Below are 16,964 nucleotides of genomic sequence, written 5' to 3'. Positions count from 1 at the left end.
ATTATGGGTGTGTTACAGTGTACACGGTATGAAGGTATGTTATGAATATGCAATAACTATAAGGCTGTAGTAGGGCTATGCGACATGACAAAAATCTAATATCCCGTTATAAGACATTTATCGTCCTGACAACGGTATAAATCACAAAAATTTAATATTTTCTGTAAATTCTGTGAATCTCGAACAACTTTACTTGTGTGAAGCTTTTCCAGCTGGGCGTCCTTTACTTGGACTCCAGTGTTTTAACCGATGCATGAAACTATACAGGTCGCCCTGCAGTGGAATGAACCTGCCCCCGACCTTACACACACTACACAGACATCACATGGGGATACAAGTCGGAGAACGGTTGCATTACAGGAAAACACTGAAATGTACACTACAATGGGAAAGTACAAGAGGAAAAAAAGAGACCTCTGCTCATGCTGGGCTACAGGAGGACAGCATGAGAACAGGAAACAAAAACTCCTCTGCACAGAAAGCACATAAATGTCCACAGTACAACATTATGGAGCACGTGACCAGCAACAGGGTTGGGTAGGGGATAAGGAGTTCACCCAGGCAACACAGCAGCCATCCTGCCACTGCGCCGACTCTCCAGCGCGGGCCCAGACCCGCCTCGTGTTCCCAGGAGGCAACAAGCATCGAAGGCGTTGGAAGGGGAGGGGGATGTGTGAGTGCTTATCAGTGTAAGTGTGTGCGTGTCCATAGTTCAGCTGAGACAGTGTCCTTCGCCCTATCAGGCTAAGTAAACCCAGCCAACCCAGGTTCCTTGCATAGAGTGGGAAGAACAGTCAAAACAGTCGTTATCAGGGAGTTTTTGTTCGGCTCCAGCCTTTAGACATAAGTTGTAACGGACACCATTTTCTTTCAAAGTTTGAGTCCAAGGTTTATTTTTTAGCCCCTGACGGCTCTTTTTTTTCTTAAGTGCACAAACCTCCACCTCTGGTCTTGCCGGAGTCATCTGCTAGCCTGTCGGCTCGGTGTGTGTAGCGTCCTGCTAACTCAGTAGCATATTGTCCGGGCAGCTGTTGTTCAGCCAACCTCCGGTGTTCTGGAGATCTCTGGGATGAGTCGGAGATCGGCGATAAAACTGTTGGAGTTATGAGTCCAAATGTCCAGAAGGTCTTGTCTGCTGTAGGTCAGCAACGCACAGCAATTCTGGATGAAGAATCCGGTCAAAAATGGATTAAAACAACCCGCTAAAAGGCAGATTCTGGAGGGACACTGAGCCTCGTGTTGTTCATGCGACGCCATCTTACATTTAGAAATGTACAAAGTACGTTTTGCTGCTGCTAAAAATGTCCATGTAACAAGTGAGAATATGATCGGCAGTGTTGTGATTTGCTGTGTGGCAGACAGGATTGGACCCAAACGCAGAACTCACAGACACCAGGGTGAACTGAAAGAGGCAGCTTTATCTTGGCTAAAGTGGAAACACTGACGTCGGACAAGGACTATCAAAATAAAACAGGAAACACACAGAGCGAAACTCAGACTCAGGACACACAAGCTTAACAAGGAGACTTTTTTGTTGGTTTGTTTGTTTTTATGAGATGTTTTGATTTGATAAGTATCTGAGGCTGAGACCCCGATGCTGTAAAACATGATTGCTGGGCTTCATTTCTGTATCCAACTGTAGTTCTAAGATTAGCTGTTTACTAGCTAATGTTGTTCATGAGACTCATCTCACCTTGGTAATATAAATATAATATGGTGAATATATTAAAGTTATCATTTTCACCATTATTAGTTATTACAGCAGTGAGCTTGAACTGTGCCAAACGCTGAGCCTCAGTAAAGATTCAAGTTGCAGTTATTTATATTTCCTGTCTCCTTAAATCTTCACTCAAAGACAAGTAAGTATCTGTGACAGTGTGTATACAGATGTATTATAAGAGACAAATATTGTTCGTTTAATATGTTGTCATTACTAAATTTGGCTCAATGCTTACATATATGTGTAAAAAGCAAATGTACGAGCTGTGATAACTGTTTCTGATAAAATGAAGAGTAGACTGATATATGAAATATTCCTTTATTGGGTGAGAAAATCAGACCATGTCATAACTGCTGTAAGTCACACAGAATAGACATCAGAGCCTTAAACAGGCTGACGTCTGCTAAATGGGTCAAACTGGGCAGAAAGTCTACAAACACATAACATCCTTATAGAATATGATGTAACACTATAGATCAACTTAGCTCAGAATATATAAAGCATATAAACAGTTACAGCAATATGATGCAACAAACACAGCAGCTACTGATCCAAAATACTCAAAGCTTCATAGAACTGAAACCAACATTTATTTTAGCTCCATTCTGCTGCTGATACAGACTTTAGGTTTCTGAACATTAAACTTGTTGCTGCCTTTCATAGTGTGTAACTTGAAGGCCCTGAGTACTCTGAGTACTTTCTCCCACACTGGAAACACTGGGATGATAACATTATGTGAACATTACCTAATAAGACTGATTCAGCACAGACAGTTCTGTTAAACTTTCCTAGCAGTCCTTCACAAACAGGGAACAGTCTGTCTATTCTCTCCATCTGTCAGCTGCTGCTGGCTCTTCCTCCTCCTCTTCCTCACACACTGCTGAGTTTGTCCTGGTGGATCATCAGGGGTGCAAAGCCTCACAGATGATGTGCAGCAGTGGCTCCCTCAGTCTGTCCTCACTCTGGACACTTGCAGTCGTCACACATGGAAATCAAATGTGTGATAAGCTGCAGGATTCAAACACAAGTGTAACTTATAAACACATGTTCATACTTTTATTCCACAATCAGAGAGAAAGAAACAGAGAGAGAGTGCAGGACAGACAGACAGGTGACAGTCTCAGGTGTACACACTGCTACACAACAGCACAGAGAAGCAGGATTTAGTGTTTGTGTTATTACGAGTGTAAACAAGAAGAGTTCCAGATGGTGCAGTGGACACATGTGTGACTGCTGTGATTAAAGCATCTTTCTTTCAGCTTAACGAGTGAACCGTCAGCTCGTTCAAACACACGTTAAAGTCCGTTTGGCTCGACACCACCGAACAGAGGCAGCAATATAACACAGCTAACATTAACAGGGCAGTGAATCCTGCTTGTGCCGTGATGTTCAGGACTGCAAACCGAGCAGCATCACTGACTTTCAGCTTGATCTATAATCCAGTTTGAGATCCTTCCCAGACGCCTTAACGCCCACTCACATCCTGGGCCATCTGACCTCAGGAATTCGCATGATAAGGTGGGGCCAGGTTTCACAATGAGCTCACCCGAAACTCTGGCTGATTGGGACCCACACCCAGTTTCACACCTTGGCTCAAGCGATTAGAGGATCATCAGGGGTCCTTTTGTCCCTCTGTGGGGGGGACACTCCCACTCCCACCATTTGACCTTAGAACTGAAGAAGCTTCTCGGATGAGAGGTGAAACGTCTTCAAGTAACTTAAAGAAGTCCAGACACTTTTCTTTGCAAGCTCCTTAGACTACGATGACCTGGATGACTGAGAACCTTCACAGACATTGGAAGTGGATCTTTAACTTATTCCCAGTACCTAATTTCACTCTGTCACTATTCTATGGATAATCCAAATTGCCACTAGGTGTGAATGTGAGTGTGAATGGTTGTCTGTCCCTGTGTGTTGGCCCTGCGACAGACTGGCGACCTGTCCAGGGTGTACCCCGCCTCTCGCCCTATGACAGCTGGGATAGGCTCCAGCGCCCCCCGCGACCCTGAAAAGGATAAGCGGAAGCGAATGGATGGATGGATGGATGGACTATTCTTTGGTTAGTAATGCTTTGGTTGAAACTTCAGGCGTGGTTATGTTTCTACCAGCTGAACAGTAACTGCGAGTGGCCTGAGGGGAAGAACAAATGAGTTAACACTAATCTGCATCAGTGTGACTGCTGACTTAGAAACTGTGAAGAGCAAAATATTTGAACTTTATTTTAATTTGCAGTCTCTGGCTTTTTGACCTGATTAAAGAGTTACAGCACAACACCGTTAGACAATAATGATAATGCCGTTGTTTTAACACAGGCGACTCTCCTGGGAAATCTGAGTGGTCAGGAGCTCAAAACAATGGTGTCAACCAGCGAGCTGCAGAAAACAAAGGGCACAGTAAGAACGCACACTGACACTCAACAGTAGCTGCTGTATGAGCATACATCTCACTTGTTAAGCCTGCAATCCTCACGCAGGCTGACTGCCATCACAGGACAGTGAGGTAATTGTTATGTCATGTGTTTAGTTTCTTCACAAGCTCACCGCGAGGGCCGTCATCAGGGATTATGAAGACGGGAACCTGGACACCAGTGAAGCTGAACACGAGGTACTTTGCAGATAAGTGAGACCAAAGATTGAAATTTACAGTAGTTGTTGTTGTTGTTTTACTGATATATGTATTTTATTGTTCTTCAAATTTTTCTTCCAGTTCAGTTTAGTTTCAAAATCCTTATTACAATAAATACAGCTGTGGTCAAAGGTTTACTCATCATGGACATTATGTTCGTACTATTTCGTACTACATTGTGAACTGTTAATCATTTCTTATAGCATATTTTAGTGATGCTGTAAAATGATGTTATGCTTATCTTTACCAGCCTATAAAGTTGTGTTTGATAGCACTGATTAGATTGACCAGTAGAAGAACAGAAAAGAACTCAGTGAAGAAGAATTGTAGATTTGGACACATTGGGAAGGTCTCTTGCAGACCTTTCTAAACAACTACAGATTCCAGCACCATCAGTTCAGGTGAACATTATTATTCAGATGTGTCACCACTCTGCCAAGGTCTGGAAGAAGACACAACCCCTCAGATGAGAGGAAGTTTGTAAGGATGTTCAGGAACGACCCAACAAAGCTCCAGCCTGCCAGAAACTGGAAATGATATCCGATTCAGTAATTTAGGTCAGGATCGGACCGATACTGTATACTGGATTGTTCCCTAGTAGAACGTACATATATTTGTTTAGAAATGTAGAGAGTTAAAGTAAAAAGCAGTCAGAAAATAAACTACTGATAAACTAGTACTTGGAGCAGGGCGATATGACCAAAAATATTTACCACCATATACGTTTGAAAATTTGTGATAACGATATAACTGACGATATAATTGACACCAGACAAAACACTTTAAAACTCCACAACTTTATTAGTGCAAAAAAAACCCATCAATGTATTTTCACTTAAACAAGCAGCTGTTTTTATCTGCATTAAAGTTGTATAAAAACGTAACAGTGCAAACTCCTCGCTGACAGTTTAACCAAAAGGCATTTCCGGTGGAAACTGAACGACACATCCTCAGCGTAACCATGTATAACATCCACTGAACTTAAAAAGAGGTCATACACACACAATACGGTAATATTATGTTGAAGCACAGTACACATCACTCCGCGAGGCTCCGCCTACGATAGCCGTAATGCTCCGACCAGTGTTGCCAACTTAGCGACTTTGTCACTATACTTAGCGAGTTTTCAGACCCCTTAGCGACTTTTTTTTCTAAAAAGTGACTAGCGACAAATCTGGTGACTTTTTCTGTTGTTATTGGAGACTTATTTATGACGACAGATGATGTGCAGATCGATCCTGAAATATCGATTCCTCCGATACCAATCGTTTATGTTCTAGAATCGATTCTCACATTAAAATATCGGTATTTTAGTACTTTAGAGTAAATTTGTAGTTTATCATTAACAGGAACACATTGGAAAGAAACTATAACATTTGGATTGTCTATGTTTGGAAGGAACTATTTTCCCTTCTGCCTTTCATAGTCATGTGTGAAACACGGCTGTATAAATGTGTGGCAGCCTCTGGCGTGCGCACTCACAACAATGGCTGAGTGTAATTGGAGTCGTGTGGACGTATTTTACCTCCACAAGCAGCCAAGACGTGGTTTGCAATACATGTGGCATGAAAGTGAAGTGTTGTGGCAACATTAACCTCGTCAAACACCTCAGAGTAAATCACATCACAGAATATGATGAGCGCATGTTGAGGTGAACTGAAGAGGAGGAGAGGGACAGGTGACGTCTCTCACGGAGTCCTTTAGTGCTGCAGGCAGGCAACATGTTCAAATAGCACAACTTCAGTTTTTTATTTCTGTATGATGAACTCTGCATCATTAAGTGATAAGAACAAGTAATCTGATGTAATCATGATGACGCTATAATTTGAGATACAATAAATAAAATAAGTTTTTGTACAAAGTATCGGATCAGTATCGTCGATACCACCCTGAATATTACTTGGTATCGGATCGGAAAGGAAATCAGTGGTATCGCACATCACTAATGACCACTTTTTGACGTGAAAGCATGTATCGCTCTTCTCAACAAGCAGCGGTGCTGCCGTGGGCACCTCACCCATACCAAAGCGCTCACGGGCGGAGGATAGTGCTCCCCCCGCTGCTATCAGGGCGGGAGACGTTCACACCTGTGCGTCCAAACTGCAAATGAATCACGCATGAGCGAAGCCGCTGCTCCCGCCCTGACTGTAACGCAGTCAGTTCTCTTATTGTTATGCTGTTTTGTGGGTTTAAAACTACTTACACACACACACACACACACACACACTGTAACTACACCAGAGCGCCTATCTCGGGTCACTTTTGCCGGTCCAAGCCCGGGTAAAGGAGCAGGGTTGGAATTGTGACATTAAAAAAAACAATAATTGCTAAAAGAAATTTAATTTGTAGTTCTAAATAAATTTTTAGAAGGACAAGCTAAACCAGTTCCACACCAGTGAAGCTGCAGCATGTTTACAAACCAGTTCAGGTTCATCAGTTTCATTCAACGATCCGCTTTCGCCCTTCTCGTTCTCTGTCACCATCATGCTTTTTCCGCCATGTACGTATGAAAACAAAGGCACTGCGCATGCGCGTTTGACCCGTATTCTATCACCATATTTCATTTTCCTATCGTTGCCCAACATTACACCGGTGTTACCGTGAACGGTATGATACGGCCCAGCCCTACTAGTACTGATACCTAAAAATCGTACTTCATTACAGTAACAAAGTATTTGTACTTACTTCTTACTTACTTCCCACCTTAGGGGGATATTATTACATGACGGATCAGCCGGTACTTGGCCATGGACCCACCAGGTGCCTGTCATGGGCCTGTCAGGAATAAGGCAGCCTGTATAAGTGGCTGTATCTGTACAACAGCTTATCTCTGGCCTAAATGATGTCAAGCAGCAGGACAATGATCCCATTCGTTCCCACTGCTGTCCAAACTGACAGAAGTTGGCTTAGGCTCTCTAGTTAACAGTGCTGCGATTGTTTAACAATACATTCCTCATGGATATCTTCAGAGGTGACGACAGGCTGATTGTTAGCATACCTGGGTGGGCTGTGAGGGAGAAACTCTGGAAACTGACTTTTTTACTTTTACAGGGTAAGAAAGCAGAGTTGAAGTCCTTCATCATCGAGTTAAGCAAAGAGTTTTCCATCCTGTCTCAGTTTACCAGCTTCGTGGCCATTGAGGAACGGGTTTGTCAAATCAGCCTTTTTCACATTTACAGCTTGTTTTCCATTCTTTTAGCTTTTTTATCAAATATTTATTTAACTGATCTTATTTTTAGGACTCAGAGCAACCACAGCCTGGTTTTACAGACATCTCCAAGCTGATTGCAGAGGAAGATGTGGACTTCCTTCCCTACATTAACTGGATTTCTCCCGAGGATGATGAAGACCTAATAGAGGAAGACTGTTTGGTATGAATTTTTTAAACTGTTGTTCATACATGACTAGTCCTCATGCGCATAAACTGGAGCTGTAGTTTTGCCAAAGATTTTGTTTCAGTGGCCGAGGGAGCAACACATCTGTGTTCCTGTCCTTTACTAAACATGTGATCATCATGTCATTGATCGTACTGACTGTGTTGCTGCTGCAATCTTCACAAATGCTGACGTTTATGATTTCATGCTTTTGTCTTGCTGCTGCAGGAGGAAGATTGCGGCTTTGATTTGTTTGAGATTTGTGGTTCACTCACGGTTAGTCCCCTTACACTAAGACGCTGATGCTGCACATTCAGTAAAACAAATTCAAGAAATTTAACAAATATATGGAACAATAATCAATTCAGTTCAATTTCAGAAATATCTAAATGGCATGTAGCAGATGTCCTGCAGGCAAACAAACTATGTGATTCTTTTGTTGAGTTAATGTTGATGTAGAACTTTTCTTATATTGTGAAACCTGTCAAAAGACATTACCAACAGTATTTCTGATAGAATTCATCTCAACACATTTAGAGGTTTGTAGAGTCGGAGTTTAAATTTCTGCTTATTTCTCTCCTTTCATAGAGTCCCGACTCCTCTCCTCCAGCTCCACCTCCTTCTTCTTTTAAGGAGCTTGCTTCAATGTATTCTTTTTCTGGACACCCGGCTCCCCCTCCGCCTCCTTCTTTTATGAAGCGTGCTTCAGACGATGTTCCCCACCTTTCTTTTCTTGGACACCCGGCTCCCCCTCCGCCTCCTTCTTTTAAGGGGGGTGCTTCAGACGATGTTCCCCTCCTTTCTTTTTCTAGACCTCCGCCTCCTTCTTTTATGAAGCGTGCTTCAGAGGGTGTTTCAAGACTTATTCCACAAGGACTGTCCATCCCTTCTTCATTTTGTGGTGACTATCCTCGTAGTCAATCCATGGATTCATTTTCATTTGCCATTTCATCATCATCAGACAGTCAGGCAGTGAAGGACATCGATATTCCAATTCAGAGCTGTAGCACTCAGATTAGCAGGTCATCACTCCACACTCAAGGTTACCCTTCAGCGATGAGTAATCGGGTACTGAGTGCACTTGATTCTGTGTCTGATGAGGAAGAACAGAGTTCATCTGAGTATGTTGAAGGCGTTTCTTACAGGGCCTGTAAAAAGCCTGTAAAATACAAAGACATAGCAGCCAGGCGTCCGTCTTTCAGACAACAACTTCCTGAGATGTCAGCTCCAGCGGATTTAGAGCACCAAGCAAAACCTCACCTCCAAATATATGGTCGGAAAGCGAAGGTAGGGAAAAGACCCGAGTTTAAGAGAAAAGTCTTTCGTGAGATGTCCTATTTGCCTCCTGAATTGTGCGGCCTCAGCACAAATGGGAGTCTTCCTGACACTGCTCCTGCAGCAGTACCGTCTCAGATGGTTGTTGAATCTGATGAAACGGCTCCTCTGTTTGTTGCACAGACTGCCAGAGACAGAGGGCCGTCTTTTGGGTCAGCTAAGTTTACTTCCAGTGGCTTTCACTCTCAGTTTGGTAGCTCAAGCTCCACCTATGATGGTGCTCCGGGATCTACAGTGGTTCCTGTGACGTCAGCTCCATCAGATTTAGAGCACCAACCAAAACCGGACTTGTGCTGTTCCGACAATGATGTTCCTGTAGGCCCTGCATGGGCTCCTGAGAAGGCCGCTCGGCTTCATCTCAGAGGAAGGGCTCCCTCTTATCGTTCACGCAAAGTTACGAGTGCATCACAACCTCACCATGAACTTGAAGCTCAGGGCAATGTTCGACAAATGTTCGTCGTTGGCCATCAGGATCTCCCGACTAACCCTGTCCTGCGTCATCAGTCAGCTGCGTGAGTCTCTGAACATTTCTACACACATTCTGTTTGTTAACTATGAGAAGTGTTTGTCTAACAGATGGAAATGACTGTATGTTAACTAGACTGAATGCAGCAGAATCTCCTGAAGCGCTGAAGCTCAAATGGATGAAGATCTTCCAGATGCAACATTCAGTGAGCTTTTTGTGGTTTTATAGTCTTGGGTTCACTTAAGCAAACATAGCTGTTTATCACTCGGACAAAGCAACAGCTTCCTTTGGCTCTCTGACAGGTTAAAACTGCGAAGGAAGCTTAATTTTTTTACTTGAATCACTTGTTAACATCTGTTTTATTTCTATGGGACTTGTCATTGTTAGAGTCATGGGTGGGTGGAGCCTATTCCAGCTGTCATGGGGCGAAAGGCGGAGTAGACCCTGGAGAGACTGCTAGTGTATTGCAAGGCTAACACAGAGAATTTAACCTCCTAGGACCTGGCGTCCACATGTGGACATCATATTCTGGGTTGTCTAGACCAAAATCCAAAATTTTGGTAAAAACAAAGAATCACATAATTATTTGTTTTTACATTCATCAGGTTCAATCAGCCCAAATAACGAGAAGAGAAATTAAAAATGCCGTGTAAGAGTTCAGGTCTTACGAGGTTAAACATAACTGTCAGGTTAGGCTCAGACTAGGGTTTTAGTCTGTGTGATATTAACAGAGCATACAAACATCCACTGTTTTGAAACTTTAAGCTACATTTCAGAGTTTTATGATAGGAATATGTAAAGAAAGCTTCCAGTGATGCCCCTCAGCCTCCTTGTAGACACACCTGTCGTATCAATTTGAAAATTCTACCTCACCTCGTTCTCAACTCGTCACATTCACAAGATTTCCAGAAAACTTGACCTCCAACCTTTACCTTATACTAAAGGCCACTGGTATTCAAACTGGTCTGAGGTTTGTAGTGGCTGCACCTGTTTTTGAGTTACTGCATTCACAAGCTCAAGTGCCCATGCTGCCCACCTGCCCAGCAGGGTGGAGACGGTACCCCATCACACTTTTACAGCCGAGGGGTGAAAATCATTTTGACGCAGAAAGAATCGCAGCTAATGATGAGTGTGGGATCATAATGGGGATATAAACAAGACCTTGCTATCACGTTTACCCAGAATGCAGTTTTTCAAATGGTATCCAGTTAATTATCAGAAAACAGATAAAACAGCCACGTTTCTGTCAATCTACATCACAGATATTAAACTGGTAATATATGTCATGACAGTGATGCTCAAAGTTGGTCATAGAGTTAAAAGTGTTTTATCGTAGTGAACGTTTCATGTGGTTAGCTCCTGTGCTTTGGTAGAGTTAGCAAGGCTCAAAAAAGCTGGACAGAATTATTAAAATGACCAAGGACAAAACTGTAACACACACCTTTGTACTCTGAGTGCATGCAACTGGAAAAAATGTAAATGTCACTTTGATATAATGGCGTTATTTTTATGCGTGTTGTAGGAAGGGTACTGGGAACTAACCACAGAGCTGGGGGAACTACTTAATGTCAACGTGGACCTGTTTGCCAACGTGTTCCTGAAGAACAAAGGCATCCATTCTCTCGGTGAGAGCTCGTTCAATTCTGATCTGGAGGTGGAAAAACTAGCTTTGTACTTTCAAGTTTTATGAAAGTTAACAAGTATGTATGCTTACTTGGGATCATGTTAACAATGCATATAAAATGTGACTCACATCCACCAAGGTCTTTAAGGTCAACTTAAGATTTATTGGTGGAAAATTGACAAAAAGCCTCGAATAACTTAGAAACTGCAGTTCTTACATGTGTGTTTTGTTAAAGTACATAAAGTGCCATATAAAGATTTACAGCATCATGTTACATTTGAGGTCTGACCTAAGTAGTACTAAACAGTAAAAAGAAATGACACATATCCACATAAATAAAACCTAATTCTTTGCTTTTGTTTTCATGGCACTTCTTAAAGTTTACAAAGAGCAGAAAACAAAGTGGTTCCCAACAAAAGCCGATGCTGGTCCTTTAAATAAAGCCCAGAGACTGATGGGTGCACAGATTTGTGCTCTGAGTGCTTCTTGTTTTTCAAGTTATTGTAAGTTTACTAAAAACATAAATTTACTTAGTTTTATAATTATTATGAGCTCACACTTAACCCTTTACCTCGATGTCTGTAAGAAAAATTTTGCAATAACCATTTTATACCAACACGTTCTCACTCACAAAGCGCAACATTCTGCGCTAAGTGACAAATCATCGATATATTACGCTTCCGATCACTCAACACGTCCCTATATTACGAGATCGGAAAAATGAGGAAACCATTTGGAATGTATCTACACGTTTGTTTTACTCGCTTTGGAAAACACGATCCAACGTCATTGAAGTGCTGGTTATGGTTTGGGATCAGGTTAGGGCTGGAATACATGGCAGAAGCGTCATTCTATTGGATTTCATCCATAACCCGGTATATGCTGTTTTCTAGGAGCTCAGATGTTAATTAACCTTATTTTTCATTATTTCTTTAAAAAAATCAGGCACATGTTAAACCTGTAGATTATTCCCCAGCGCGACGTTTAAATGGGCAGCTGTTGTTTGAGATTGATTCATTATGTTGATTCTGTTCGTCTGGACGTTGCGTCTGGAACACTTCGGTTATAAAAGGACCATTTTGTGATTTACTTTGGGATCTTTTTTGCATGTGTGTTTGAAGGCGTGACAGCCCACAAAGATATCCTGAGGCTGGTGGCGACTCTTCTGGTTCTGCAGCTGATGAAAGCGGACAAACTGGAAGAAGGCAAACTGCTCCGCACCCTGTTCTGTCTGGAAGAAGCTTCTCAGTCCAGGTCTGTCCAACACAGGATGCACAACAGCTTAGAGTAAAATTTCTCTGCAGTTGTTACAAATCAGCTGAAATTAAGCTTGAAAAACATTTTGTACAAAATGTGATTTGATGTATTAATGAAGCTTATTTCACTATGCCTTGCATGACTTTAGAAATGCAGGTCTGGAAATATTTGCACCACGATGGTTTTAACAAGGTTGTTCACTACTGTGACTGTCTTTTTCATTCAGGCCTGAACGATGGGAGCAGGTGAAGAAGGCGGTGGACTGGGTTTGCTGGGCTGACCGACAGTACCCCTGTGTCTATTGTCGGCTAGAGTTTGGTTTGAGCTGGGAGTCCGCCACCCGTCAGCTACTGGGTTATGAAAGCCTCCCTCCCTTCTCGCCTCTCTGTGGTCTTGATCTACAGAGGACAACGGCCCGAGTACTGGTCCAGTGAGAAGATGCTGTGGACACCGTGTAGCCTTTCAGAGGGGATTACAGTAGCTTTAGATATGCTTGTAGATGAATATGCATGTATTCCTTTTCCTTTTAAGAATTGTGTACTCTGTGTGTTTATACATGTATGGATAATCTCAAATCTGCTGTAATCTAATTTCTCAAATGTTACAAATACAGGTCATTTACACGGAGCATTTACTGCACATAGAGCAGTTGTTTTGTCATCTGTGAAGTTTGCCCGAAAAGCAAACTGGTGTTTAATCCAGGTCAGGTGGTAAAATGTACTTAATTTGAGACACAAGTTGTTATTTTTTTTTATTGCATAGCACAGTATCGGTTTTTTAAAACACTTCATAGCTGTTGGTGTTGGTGGCAGCAGTTGTTGTTTGTGCAGTGGGATAATGGTGGAGGGTAAATACCTCTGATGCTGGAGGACCGATGTTGACTCTCCAGTGATTGGGTAGCAGAATGTAGGAGTCTCCCCTGGTTACGGGCATCAGCCAGGTTTGTGTCCTTTGTGTTTGATGCACATTGTAACACAGTCAGTGACTTGATACTTATTTACATGTAACAAGGGTTGTTGTTAATAAATTGCTACTGTGACCTGTTTGTGCCGGTGCTTTACCTTGCTGCCTTTTACAGCTTCTGCCGTGTTAAGTTGCTGAGGGAGGCTGAAGAAATTGAATACATGCAAAGGGTACCAGGTTTGAGGGTCTCGGGATCTTATCACTGCTTTTTGAAGATGAAGTGGTTTTCTTAGGTTCACCAAGCTATCACATCCGGCTGACACCAAGATGGTCATAGTAAGGAGCTCAGTCATTTAGGTGAGAGAGGTGTTGACTGGCATGAAAACCATCACTATGGTCAGGCCGTCCCATCTGTGCTGAGAACAGAGGCAATGAGTTGAATGTGTTTTTCAACAGATTGAAATGCTCACCTCCCTCCTGATTTACCTGTAGTCATCCTTCAGTCCATGCCACTCTCTCTCCACTTTGCACCTCAGGCTACGTCTACACTAATCTGGATAAATCTGAAACACTCCGCGTCCACACTATCATTTTCAAAGAGTTGTGCATCCACACTGAAATGACCTAAAATGCTTACATTCCAGTCCTGCGCATGCATGTAAAGTAAGAAGATTCGACCCGCCTCATTTCTGTCTGCCGTTTATTTTCTTTCCGGCTCTTTGAAAATTGGCCAAATGTGGAGGAAAAGCACCGAGTTTTTTAAATGGACTAACAATGAGGTGGAGTTGTTGCTGCGAGGAACACAAAAGCACAAATTGCAAAAGCGAGTGAGAATTTAAGCATTTGAAGAAAAGCTCTCTGGAGCATGTGCAGACTGATATTAATCTTTAACAGGGCTGTCAAACCTGAGAGCAAACAGAACAACTGCTGCTCCGCTGTCTCAGTTTAATTGGTCACATGACTGCATCATATAACTAAAATGCGTCATCTTTCCAAAAGTCTGCGGCCACGTGAAAACAGCGTTTTCAATTGTTTCTGCTTTTTCAAAAAGCTCAGTTTTCCTTGACCGAAAACCCCGTCTCAGTGTGGAGTGAAGGCCAAAACGGAGACAAAAAGATGTGTTTTCAAACGAAAACGTATTAGTGTGGACATGGCCACAGCCTCCTGTGAGTCCTGACACCCCTCCCCCCACCTGTCACTTTCACTCATGTCCAGGCTCATGAAGACTGGACCAGAAGGCGAGCACTGTGCCAACTCTCCTGGGTGATAAGCTAACAGCAATGAATGTGGATGCTTGTCTTGTCCTGGATTGTTGAGTATGTGACAGGAAAGTCACAGTATGTGCGTCTTCTTTATTGTGTGTCTGATAAGGTGACCAATAACACAGGGGCACCCCTTCCTCTTCACCATCTACACTGCACAGAGTCCTGCCACCTTCAGAGGTTTTGTGATGACTCTGCGGTGGTTGGATGCATCACTGAGAGTGATGAGTCACAGTACCGGGCTGTGGTCGACTCCTTTGTCAGGTGGTGCGATCAGAATCAGCTGCAGCTCAACGTGGCAAAGACCAAAGAATTGATAGTGGACTTCAGGAAGACCAGGAAAACTGTGACCCCTGTTTCAATCCAGCGGGTCGATGTGGACATTGTGGAGGGCTATAAATACCTCGAGTACACACTGATAATAAACTGGACTGGTTAAAAACACCACTGCACTTTACAGGAAGGGCCAGAGTCATATCCATTTTCTGAGGCAACTAAGGCTTAGACGTTTTCAGCTGAACTTTGCTCACCACTTCCCACAACCACCCTGACTCTCCTTTCCCTGTGTTTCAGTGCCCTAGACCGCTGATTCTTGAACCACAGTTTTCCTGCTGGCCAGTTTAAGCTCATGTCTGCCTGGTCTGGAGTTTCATAGTCCATGTTAGATGTGTTTAATACTCTAGCTTGTGTCCCGATCCGTGATTGAGGTGTGAGACAAACGACCACTGGTCCAAGTGCGTCAAAACAATGATTTTATTAAACACGTGTGTGGAAAGATACAGCTCTATATTGTCAATGCAGATCTTCCGTCAAAACATACTTTCAGCGTGGTTTTATTATGTCAGGGTTAACGCCCCTTCTTGCATCAGAAAAAACATCACATGTACAGGTTATAATTAACGACAGTTCAACAAGTTTCCATGTTCAACAGCATTTCCTCCTTATTTGGTTGTCTGGCCCCCCCAGATGTTTCCTGTGGACCCCGGATCACTAGTTGCTAAGCAGAGACAAAGTCTTTCACCTTTACCCTAGAAATGATGCTTCATGTCTATGTGTATGTAAGCGTGTTAGGCCTTCATTCACAGCATGCAGGTCATTGCATCAACATATCAGTTCAGACATGGCGCTGAGCCTTCCTTAGACTGTATGCTCAACTCTATCATGAGCACAAATGCAATGTGCGTAATAACCTGATTGAAACTATGTTTAATAAATGGAATAAATGACACTGCTCAAAGCTAAATAAAAAGATGTAAAAGAATCAACCTGATATAAAATGATATAATCCCCACACTTGCACATTCATAGTTCATTTGCTCGAATCCGGTTTCATAGCCTTAGTTCTTGGTCATTGTGTTGTACTTTGTTTCTGTAAATAAAATATTCTAATCACTAAGCTCTGCTTTTGGTTTCATTTCTCACTGCTGGCTACCGAGCCTTGACACCCCCAAGGCAAGTGTTCCAGATGGGAGCCCACAAATCCAACACAGAGGGTCCAGTTGTCCAGTATGTTTGTTTTCAAAAGAAACAGCAAATCAAGCTATTTCTTACCATGTCAAAACAGCATCCCAGTAAAGGAAAGCTTCAGCTCTCAAGGTTGCTCAGTGACAAACTCTTCCAAGTCTGGAACATATAATAGGTTGTTTGATAAAGTGGGAGACACAAACAGATGAAAAAGGTTTTTACTCCATATAGCTGAAAAGCATTTCTACCAGGATGAAACAAATAGTTGGGTAGCTCCACCACCTTTTCATTCTCCAAGACCACGACTCCCCAACAACAGACAGCAAGCCAGCCACCCTCTTGCTTCACTCAGTCGAATGCTGAAGAATTGACCTGGGATGAGACAATAGTTTATGCAAGGCATATCAACAACAGCCTTCTGGGTGTCCTTGTGCGGTTTTGCAAGGATCGAGTGGGAGCTACTGCTGATATCAAAGACATTTTAGTTTTCTAGTGAAAAGACACTAAAAAAGAAGAACTTTGTGCAGTACTTTTGGTATTTATATTTGTAATTGAGCTATATTAGACCTATTTCTTTTATTTTGTAACTTTGTAATATATTGTATTATTTAATTAGTTCAGTCTGTTACTGTTCTTTTTCTCTTGGAGCAACTGTAACAACATTATTTACTTCGGGATTAATAAAGTTTTCTGATTTTGATTCTGATTGAGAAGAGAACTGTTACTCCTTCACATCAAAAGGAAGCCGGTGAAATGGGTCAGACATCTGGATATGATGCTTCTTGGACACCTGGATGAGGTGTTTGGGGAATGTTTATCACAAGACCCTGCAGGGTCTTGTGATAAACATGTCATGTTGTGATAAACATGTCATCATGACATGCTGGTGACATTATGTCTTTGGAGCCCAGAAAAAGAAGCATAGGTGGCTGGA

General features: G+C 42.5%; 1 protein-coding gene across 1 annotated transcript in view; it reads left to right on the top strand.

Annotated features, from left to right (window-relative positions):
* The window catches only part of parp4 (poly (ADP-ribose) polymerase family, member 4), a 39,775-nt gene extending 26,335 nt beyond the window's left edge, over positions 1-13,440 (top strand). Inside the window, exons 27-36 of the mRNA XM_085385366.1 lie at positions 4,033-4,113; positions 4,244-4,324; positions 7,397-7,492; positions 7,585-7,716; positions 7,948-7,995; positions 8,308-9,566; positions 9,656-9,725; positions 11,043-11,145; positions 12,266-12,398; positions 12,628-13,440. Of these exons, the coding sequence (XP_085241492.1) occupies positions 4,033-4,113; positions 4,244-4,324; positions 7,397-7,492; positions 7,585-7,716; positions 7,948-7,995; positions 8,308-9,566; positions 9,656-9,725; positions 11,043-11,145; positions 12,266-12,398; positions 12,628-12,835 (2,211 nt within the window). The 3' untranslated portion in view covers positions 12,836-13,440. The remainder of the gene's footprint in view (positions 1-4,032; positions 4,114-4,243; positions 4,325-7,396; positions 7,493-7,584; positions 7,717-7,947; positions 7,996-8,307; positions 9,567-9,655; positions 9,726-11,042; positions 11,146-12,265; positions 12,399-12,627) is intronic.
* The last annotated feature ends 3,524 nt before the right edge of the window (positions 13,441-16,964 follow it).

Source organism: Rhamphochromis longiceps, linkage group LG16 (assembly GCF_057381845.1).
Source record: "Rhamphochromis longiceps isolate RC_006_pf linkage group LG16, R_longiceps_female_GT1.1, whole genome shotgun sequence".
NCBI lineage: Eukaryota > Metazoa > Chordata > Actinopteri > Cichliformes > Cichlidae > Rhamphochromis > Rhamphochromis longiceps.
Note: the sequence above shows the minus strand (reverse complement) of the source record. Positions and strands in the feature narration are given on the sequence as shown.